Source organism: Dama dama, chromosome 25 (assembly GCF_033118175.1).
Source record: "Dama dama isolate Ldn47 chromosome 25, ASM3311817v1, whole genome shotgun sequence".
Classification (NCBI taxonomy): domain Eukaryota; kingdom Metazoa; phylum Chordata; class Mammalia; order Artiodactyla; family Cervidae; genus Dama; species Dama dama.
The window spans coordinates 18,803,277-18,813,301 of record NC_083705.1 but is presented as its reverse complement, the minus strand read 5'-3'; the positions used below and the strand labels follow the sequence as shown (position 1 = coordinate 18,813,301).

General features: G+C 42.3%; 1 protein-coding gene across 1 annotated transcript; it reads left to right on the top strand.

The window, feature by feature from the left end:
• Positions 1-324: 324 nt before the first annotated feature.
• CCNB1 (cyclin B1) lies at positions 325-9,813 on the top strand. The gene is made up of 9 exons (XM_061129627.1): positions 325-481; positions 1,082-1,252; positions 1,349-1,501; positions 3,137-3,319; positions 7,646-7,804; positions 8,015-8,251; positions 8,526-8,666; positions 9,275-9,385; positions 9,595-9,813. The coding sequence occupies exons 1-9, from the start codon at positions 461-463 to the stop codon at positions 9,700-9,702; spliced, it is 1,284 nt and encodes a 427-aa protein (XP_060985610.1). The 5' UTR covers positions 325-460; the 3' UTR covers positions 9,703-9,813.
• The last annotated feature ends 212 nt before the right edge of the window (positions 9,814-10,025 follow it).

Below are 10,025 nucleotides of genomic sequence, written 5' to 3'. Positions count from 1 at the left end.
GGACTAAAACCATAACCGCCTCTCACGGCAAACCAGCGGCCCCACCACCTCTTTTCCAAGGGCCCGAGGCGAACTACGGTGGTTAACAGTCTCCCCTCCTCAGGTGGGCGGTGAAGGCTCCACATCCCTCTCCAGGTGGCTACCGCCGCCGCCCGAGGGCGCAGGCGCCGAGTCAGGCCACGTGACGGCCTGGCCCCGCCCCCGCCCGAACGCCTTCGCGGGATCGCCCTGGAAATGCATTCTCGGAGGAACCAGCCGCCGCCAATGGGAAACGAGCGAGTGCCACGAACAGGCCAATAAGGAGGGGGCCGTGCGGGGTTTAAACCTGAGGCGGGGCGCGACTCCTCCCGGCGTGCTGCAGAGGAACGGCTGTTGGCCTGTGGTTGACTCAAGCTCCCGGCTGGTCGGGGGCTCCAGTGCTCTCCTTCTCGCTGAGCGGCTGCCCGGTGCAGAAGAAGCCATGGCGCTCCGGATCACCAGGGTGAGCTGCGGACGGTGAACAAACGCGGCTCTCCTTACTGGCTGCGCCTGCTCTCCCTGTCTCTCCTGCCGGAGTTCCCCTGGCAGGAGCGGGCCGGGACCGAGACTGGGGGAGGGGGGTGGGGATGGAGGTCGGCGGACCCCCAGAGTGGTGGGAGAGTTCGGGGGGCGGACGGACGGAGAGAAGAAGATGAAAAAGGGTCGTGGATAAGGGGGCGGGGAGGGGCAGATGGAGGGTAGACGCGAAACCTTTTTTTTAACAAGGGAATGGAGGACCCCTGAGCGAGCTCCCACCAACTGCGCAACCACCCAGGGGAAGATGCCTGCAACTGAACGCTTTTTAGATTTCCTTTCAAATGTAAATTCATGGTATTTTAGGTACGGCAGGGACTGAGCAGGCGATCCTTCAATAGGTGAAATAAGAAGTTCGGGAAAGAAATGGGCTTGTCATAACCTTACCGTAGCCCCTGGAACCCTGGTTTTCCCTAGGAGCCCATTTACAGTTGGCTTTCCTCCTGAAAGCTTGTTTTGCCCCCATTGTAACCCTTGACTTACTCTAACCTGGCTGAGCCAGCTCTCAAAGTGCTCTTGCTTCTTACAGAACAGTAAGATAAATGCTGAAAATAAGGCGAAGATCAGTATGGCAGGGGCCAAGCGCGTGCCTGTGGCCGCTGTTGCAATCTCTAAGCCCGGACTGAGGCCCCGAACAGCTCTTGGAGACATCGGTAACAAAGTCAGTGAACAACAGCAGGCCAAACTGCCTCTGAAAAAGGTACAACTGCCTCCCTGATTGAACTACTCTGTGAGTATGCCTTCCAGCTGTGACCCTTAATGGAGAAACGTTCCATTCTCTCCTTTTCATCCACAGGAAGCAAAAACTTTAGCTGCTGGAAAAGTTACTGCTAAAAAAGTACCAAAACCTCTGGAAAAGGCTCAGGTACCTATGCCGGAACCCCAGCCGGAGCCAGAACCGGAACCGGAGCCTGTTAAGGAAGAGAAACTTTCCCCCGAGCCTATTTTGGTAAACTTGACTCTGCTATTTGAGAACCTGTTGTTTCTTTTCCTTCATTTTACTAGTGGATGGCATAGTATTTGAATAAATAGTAATAGTTACAGAGTGCTTAGGAGGTAGGCTCTGCTAACCACTTTGCATGAATTAGCTCACGTGATCTTACTCTCAGCACTGGTATTGTCATTGCTAGCTTTTTAGATAACGGTACAGAGAAGTATTAAGTTTGAGCAAATAATTCATAGGGTCGTAAAAGGGTTGGACAGGACTTAGCCACTGAACAACGAACTCTTTGCTAGAGTCACTTCTCATCAGTGGCATAAAATTGGATTCAAACACAGACTATCTGGCTTGAGAATCTGTGCTTTTAATTGTCATACTGCCCCTCCTTTGTTTATTTTATTGAGCTGCCTGGACTAAAGATTTGACTGTCTTTGGGTACAAGCCATCTCTGTCTGGAATTTATTGATTGAAACAGATTGTTCTCTTGAGTCTTTTTTTTTTTTTTTTTTTTTTTAACTCCATAACATGGCCTTCAGACAATAAGCCTGTAACTTTGATAAGGATGTAAAGCAGGAAACAGAGCTCTTCGGAGTAGGCAAGAAGATGAGTTAACATAACACTTAGCCTCAAAACTAAGAACTTTTTTTATTAAATATCAGGCATGTAAATGTATCTACTTCTGTGAAGGAAGACTACACCATCTTTGAAGAGGCTACTTTCCTGAAATTGCAATGAACTGCATTCTTAAGTTTTAATTTTTAAAACTTTATTAAAGCTAGTTGGGCAAATAATTAAAGGCATTTTGCCTAGCTCTCTATAGCTAAGGGAAGGGGGTATGAGGCTATGGCTTTAGTATTGACCTTGTGAACATAGCACAGATACCTGTAGCATGCACGGTCTTTAATTGGCCATACTGAGCTTTTGATCAAAATCCCATACTGATTCTTGCCTTTGCTTTCCCACCCTCTTTCTTTTAACTGATAAACTTTTCATCCTTCAAAATGGCTCACGCATCAACGTTTAAAGATTTTGCTAATTTTCCAAACCCCACTCTAACTTTCCTCACCCCTACTTTTGTTCCTAGAATCTCTTTTACTTCATTTACTTATTTCTTCTAAATTCAAATCCCCTTGAGGACACCATAAAGCCAGTACTTAACACAAAGCTTGACTTGATGAAAGTGCTCTATAACTGGACAACAGGGTAAAATGATTCATGATAAGGAAGTCAGTTAATCCTTACTAGTCCGGATAGAACTTGTGTTCTCCTGTGTAGTGGGAAGCAGTCCCTGTTTTGAAATAAAGACTGAAAGCTAACTTGTCATTCACTTGGATTAACTTTACATGACCTTGCTAAACAAAGTTACTAATCAGTTTCCTTTGGAGGAAAGTCTAGGTATGAACTTGCTTCCTCTCTTTTACCTGTTAGCATGCTTCTGATTTTAAATTGGTTCAGTCTAAGTTGGCATCTCACTTTTCATATTATTCACTTCCTGAAGACAAACTGAATAGATTTGAGAAGATGAAAATAAACTGCATGCCTATGCAGCAGATAGTCTCTTGAGTTGATACCAATAATCTGACCTTCATTCTCAGACAGTATGCTCCTTTTTGCTATTATTTCAAAAAGTTTCTCTGTTTCCAGGTGGATACTCCCTCTCCAAGCCCCATGGAAACATCTGGCTGTGCCCCTGCAGAAGAGTATTTGTGTCAGGCTTTCTCAGATGTAATTCTTGCAGTGAGTGATGTGGATGCAGAAGACGGAGCGGATCCAAACCTTTGTAGTGAATATGTGAAAGATATCTATGCTTATCTAAGACAACTTGAGGTCAGTAGTAGTATAAAACCATTGTTTTTTTCTAAACTGCATCTAGCTTGGAGATGTTCCATTAACAGTTATAAGCAGGATACAAGCAGCATTTCTTAACAGTAGATTCCACTTTGAAGTTCTACGCAAAATGCCAAAAATGGCACAAAATACCAAGAAGGTTTTTTTTTATTTTAGGTGAAAGTCCTAACTGTTGGACTGCCAGGAAATTCCCAATGACAGCTTTATTTGCCATTTTGAACAGGGGAAATTCAAAGTGAAAGATTTTACCATGGCTTTTCCTAAAGGAAAGTCTACAGATTGAAAGATATTTTATATCCATCACAATTAGGAGAGTTTAGTTTAGTCGCTCAGTCGTGTCCTGCTCTTTGTGACCCCATGGACTGCAGCATGCCAGGTCTCCCTGTCCATCACGAACTCCCGGAGTTTACCCAAACTCATGTCCATTGAGTTGGTGATACGATCAAACCATCTCATCCTCTGTCGTCCCCTTCTCCTGCCCTCAATCTTTGCCAGCATCAGGGTCTTTTCAGATGAATCAGTTATTCACATCAGATGGTCAAAAAGTATTGGCATTTCAGCTTCAACATCAGTCTTTCCAATGAATATTCAGGACTGATTTCCTTTAGGATAGACTAGTTGGATCTCCTTGCTATCTAAGAGACTCTCAAGAGTCTTCTCCAACACCACAGTTCAAAAGCATCAATTCTTTGGCGCTCAGTTTTCTTTATAGGCCAACTCTCACATCTATACATGACCACTGGAAAAACATCCTTGACTAGCCTTGACTAGACGAACCTTTGCTGACAAAGTAATGTCTCTGCTTTTTAATAATGCTGTCTAGGTTGGTCATAACTTTTCTTCCAAGGAGTAAGTGTCTTTTAATTTCATGGCTGCAGTCACCATCTGCAGTGATTTTGGAGCCCAAAAAAAAGTCTGTCACTGTTTCTGTTGTTTCCCCATCTATTTGCCATGAAGTGATGGGACCAGTTTCCATGATCTTAGTTTTCTGAATGTTGAGCTTTAAGCCACCTTTTTCACTCTCCTCTTTCACTTTCATCAAGAGGCTCTTTAGTTCTTCTTCACTTTTGGCCATAAGGGTGGTGTTATCTGCATATTTGAGGTTATTGATATTTCTCCTGGGAATCTTGATTCCGGCTTGTGCTTCATCCAGTCCAGCATTTCTTATGATGTACTCTGCATATAAGTTAAATAATCAGGGTGACAATATACAGCATTGATATACTCCTTTCCCTATTTGGAACCAGTCTGTTGTTCCATGTCCAGTTCTGACTGTTGCTTCTTGACCTGCATACAGATTTCTCAGGAGGCAGGTCAGGTGGTCTGGTATTCCCATCTCTTGAAGAATTTTCCAGTTTGTTGTGATCCACACAGTCAAAGGCTTTGACATAGTCAATAGAGCAGAAGTAGATGTTTTTCTGGAACTATTTTTTTCGATGATCCAGCAGATGTTGGCAATTTGATCTCTGGCTCCTCTGCCTTTTCTAAATCCAGCTTGAACGTCTGGAAGTTCTTGGTTCATGTGCTGGTGTAGCCTTGCTTGGAGAATTTTGAGCATTACTTTGCTAGTGTGTGAGATGAGTGCAATTGTGTGGTAGTTTGAGCATTCTTTGGCATTGCCTTTCTTTGGGATTGGAGTGAAAACTGACCTTTTGCAGTCCTGTGGCCACTGCTGTTTTCCAAATTTGCTGGCATGTTGAGTGCAGCACTTTCACAGCATCATCTTTTAGGATTTGAAATAGCTTAACTGGAATTCCATCACCTCCACTGGCTTTGTTTGTAGTGATGCTTCCTAAGGCCCATTTAACTTCACATTCCAGGATGTCTGGCTCTAGGTGAGTGATCACACCATCGTGTGAAGATATGGGTCGTGAAGATCTTTTTTGTACAGTTCTTCTGTGTATTCTTGCCACCTCTTCTTAATATCTTCTGTTTCTGTTAGGTCCATACCACTTCTCTCCTTTATTGTGCCCATCTTTGCATGAAATGTTCCCTTGGTATCTCTAATTTTCTTGAAGAAATCTCTAGTCTTTCCCATTCTGTTGTTTTCCTCTATTTCTTTGCATTGATCACTGAGGAAGGCTTTCTGATCTCTCCTTGCTATTCTTTGGAACTCTGCTTTCAAGTGGGTATATCTTTCCTTTTCTCCTTTGCCTTTCGCTTCTCTTCTTTTAACGGCTATTTGTAAGGCCTCCTCAGACAACCCTTTTGCCTTTTTGCATTTCTTTTTCTTGGGGATGGTCTTGATCCATGTCTCCCGTACAGTGTCAGGAACCTCCATCCATTAGTTCTTCAGGCAATCTATCAGACCTAATCCCTTGATCTATTTGTCACTTCTACTGTATAATCGTAATGGATTTGATTTAGGTCGTACCTGAATGGTCTAGTGGTTTTCCCTGCTTTCTTCGATTTAAGTCTGTATTTGGCCATAAGGAATTCATGATCTGAGCCACAGTCGGCTCCCAGTCTTGTTTTTGCTGACTGTATAGAGCTTCACCATTTTTGGCTGCAAAGAATATAATCAGTCTGACTTCTGTATTGACCATCTGGTGATGTCCATGTGTAGAGGAGAAGTGATGGAGGATGCTAATTATCCTTTGCCAGTTTTGTTTTGGTTCAAATAACTAGTCTATTTTAACTTTATGGGCACAGTGATAGTGTTTCTCTCAAGCAGGCAGGTTAGTAATCTTAAAAATCAAATTCATGCACTGCCTGCATCAAGTGTGTGATGTTAATTTTGTGTAGTCTTACTCTGGCCTCCATCTTATTTCTTTCATTACTCTTACTTCCCATTCTCATAATTCCTTACTTTTAAATGACTTTATTTTGTTCATACATTTATAAGCCACCATGAATCATTAAATAGCTTATAAACACACACTTTGTTTTACTTTGGTAGCTCATTGTAAATTCTAGCAGCATTCTCTAATCACTAGGCTCTCCAACAAAAACTGATAAGTGCTCCTGGTTTATATTAACTGGAACCTTCAGTTCACCTCTGTTTGTACCATAGGGTTGGTTATAAATTAATATATGTGTATGGAGAAGGTGGTAAAAAAAATATAAGCCAAAACAAGGCATTTTGGGTCAGTGTGGCTTATGAACATGTGATATCTGGGAAATTGTTTTTGTCCAAGAAGAGCATACTCAAAAACTAAAGCTTTTGGTCTTCTTCCATTTCATCTCATTTCTGAATGAAATTGGTGTCCTTTGCCTTTTCCCCCCAAACAAGGAGGCATTCTTTATGTTAACAACATAAGCAATACAGTTACCAAATTTACTCAGTTGCTTGTTTATAATGCATTCTATTGTAGTGGCATCATTAATATCTTCAGCAGGCTGTTGCCTGGTTATTTTGGGCATCTCCATTTTCTACAGGATTGTCCTGTAAGACTTCCAGAACCAGCCTTCTCTGAATTTTTTCTCCTTTGTTTTTGTTTTTTATTTATTTGGCTACACTAGGTCTTATTTATAGCACTCAGGACCTAGTTTCCTGACCAGGGATCAAACCTGGACCCCCTGCATTGGGAGCAGAGAGTCCCAACCTCTCAACCACCATGGAAGTCCCTTCTCCCTTGTTTTTAAAGTTAGTGGTCTAACTTAGCAGATGTGTGTGCTGGATTTTGATGGTTGACTTTTCTCACCCATGCTGTTTCAGGGCTTAAACCTTGAAGCACATGTGGTAGCATATTAGTTCCAGCTGATCTGGGAGCTGCTACTATTATTTTCTCTTAACTCCATGAAGCTCAGGGGCTTCCCAGGTGGTGCAATGGTAAAGAACCTGCCTGCCAACGCAGGAGGCACAAGAGATGCAGGTTTGATCCCTAGGTCGGCAGGATCTCCTAGACTAGGAAATGGCAACCTGCTCCAGTATGCTTGACTAGAAGATCCCATGGACAGAGGACCCTGGTGAATTACAGAGCATGGGGTTGCGAAGAGTCTGACACAACTGAGCACACACACATAAAGCTCAAGGTTCTGGGTTTAGAGTCATAAAAAGATCTGAGGTAGGTGATAGTACAGTATCTTTATTTGTGAAGGGGGACAGGATGTGGGCCAGTAGTAGTGATGGTGAAGTGGATATAGTAAGATTTGCCAATGTGAAAACCTGTCCCACTATCCTGTTCGGTGTGTGCTTTCTTTGTTTCTCAGGGATGGAGCTGTTTGCAGTGACCAAATGATAATAGGGCTTAGAGCAATGAAAGATTCTAAATGTTCCAGAGCTATTCTGAGTGACCAGTTATTTCTGGTCAGAAATGTAATGTGGAATCTTACTTCTTAGGATAACCAGCATTTCTTTTGCAGGAAGAGCAAGCCGTCAAACCAAAATACCTAATGGGTCGTGAAGTCACTGGAAACATGAGAGCCATCCTAATTGACTGGCTAGTGCAAGTTCAAATGAAATTCAGGTTACTGCAGGAGACCATGTACATGACTGTTTCCATAATTGATCGGTTCATGCAGGTGAGTGTAATTCAGCAGTTGAGGGCTCTTCCTCTCAGGGTCCTCTCTGAGTCATAAGAAACAGACCTTTTCAGCTAAAATCTGTCTTGAGGCATGGGGTATCTTTGAGATTTTGTTGTGGGAATGTCTTTCCTATCTCTCCTTCACAGTTCTGTGCCTCCTTTTTCAAATACCTATTACTTATTCATCGAGTTGAAATTCCCACCGTAGGATAATTGTGTGCCCAAGAAGATGCTGCAGCTGGTTGGAGTCACTGCCATGTTTGTTGCAAGCAAATATGAGGAAATGTACCCTCCAGAAATCGGTGACTTTGCCTTTGTGACTGACAATACCTACACCAAGTTTCAAATCAGACAGATGGAAATGAAGATTCTAAGAGCTTTAAATTTTAGTCTGGGTCGCCCTCTACCCCTGCATTTCCTTCGGAGAGCATCTAAGATTGGAGAGGTACAGATTTCTTGAAACCTCTGGTATGGTACATTAGGGAACACTTCTGGCTATTGAGATCTAATTCAGATGCCTTATATTTATACCTAACTGCCTGAAGAAGGCATAAAAGTGGTCTTTTATTTCCAGTCGGTCTGTGTGTTAATATTATCAAAGCCTTTCACAGGGAATTGCATTTGAGAATTTATAGGCAAACAATTGTAGGTACAGTGATGGTCATTCTAGTTACTGCCAGGGCAGAATTCTCTGACAGAACCTGTGGGTTTTATTCCAGGTTGATGTTGAGCTACACACTCTGGCCAAATATCTGATGGAACTAACTATGCTGGACTACGATATGGTGCACTTTCCTCCTTCTCAGATTGCAGCGGGAGCTTTTTGCTTAGCACTGAAAATTCTTGATAATGGTGAATGGGTAAGCTCTGTCCCACAAACTGATATTATCCTGAGCTTTGAAATTTCACTATTTGCTCAGGATAGAGCTGTTGTCATTAAAGGACAATTCATACAGCTCCTACATATGGCATCTTCTGAGGCAATGATTATGATATCTTGTGATATTTTCTTAGAATGCTTCCATTTCATTGCCTGATCTCATCTCATCTCAGAAAGGCAGAGCAGCTGCTGCTCCTTGTAGAGAGTAGCTCAAACAGGTCAAATAACATACCAGAAGTGCATTCATATTTGTTGATTCAATGAGTATTCCTCTTATATGTCATGTGGTAATACTCTAGGCCCTAGAAACAGAGCTGTGAATGAGAAAGTCAGCTCCAAATAACTTGGAGTCTAGCTTTGGGGTGGATAGTTCAGCAATTACAGAAGTGTAATCAAGTTTGAGCGCAGGATCCTAGAGAAGCCATGAAAGAAGAGTAATTGGGGAAGAAAGAGTCTTAAGCTTGTCTTAAATTTCAATTATAATCATAGAGAGTATCTACTTCCCTACCCTACTTTTGAAGAACATCGAGAAGTTGTGTGAAAACCCCCGGTGATGAGCATCTTCAACTTTAACTTTTGTTGTCTTAGACACCAACTCTGCAGCATTACCTGTCATACACTGAGGAATCCCTTCTTGCTGTTATGCAACACCTGGCGAAGAATGTGGTCATGGTGAACCGCGGGCTTACAAAGCACCTGGTAGGCAATCAGTGGTCCTGGAGGGTGCTGGGGAAAGTGGAAGTCATTCAGACTTCATGCCTGCCTGTCATTTCACAGCTTACTTTTTTAAGGAGTTGATTTTTTTTTTTTTTTTTTTTTTAGGAGTTGATTTTTAAGTGAATATCTGTACCATTGATTCTTATGTTTTCCTCTTTTCCATCATTAATTTCTATACTTTTCTCTTCCAGACTATCAAGAACAAGTATGCCACATCTAAGCATGCTAAGATCAGCACTCTAGCACAGCTGAATTCTGCACTAGTTCAAGATTTAGCCAAGGCTGTGGCAAAAGTGTAACTTGTGAACTTTGGAATACTATCTGCAAATAAAATTGGCACCATGTGCCATCTGTACATATTATATGTTACATTTATTTACTTTTAATAAAGTTGCAGTTCTTTTTACTCATCCTTTAACTCATTTGAATGTGGCTACTTTCCACTTGAGGATAAAAGTTGTTTTAAAGGTATGGTGGGGATTGCTTAAAAACAGTTTTCAGTTACCTGGGGACCCAACTAATATATACAATTGGTTCTTCTTGGGTTTTGTTTTATATGCCTGGCTTTACTTAAGATGATTTACTAAGCTCTTGAAGGCATTTAAAATGTAGATGTACTTTA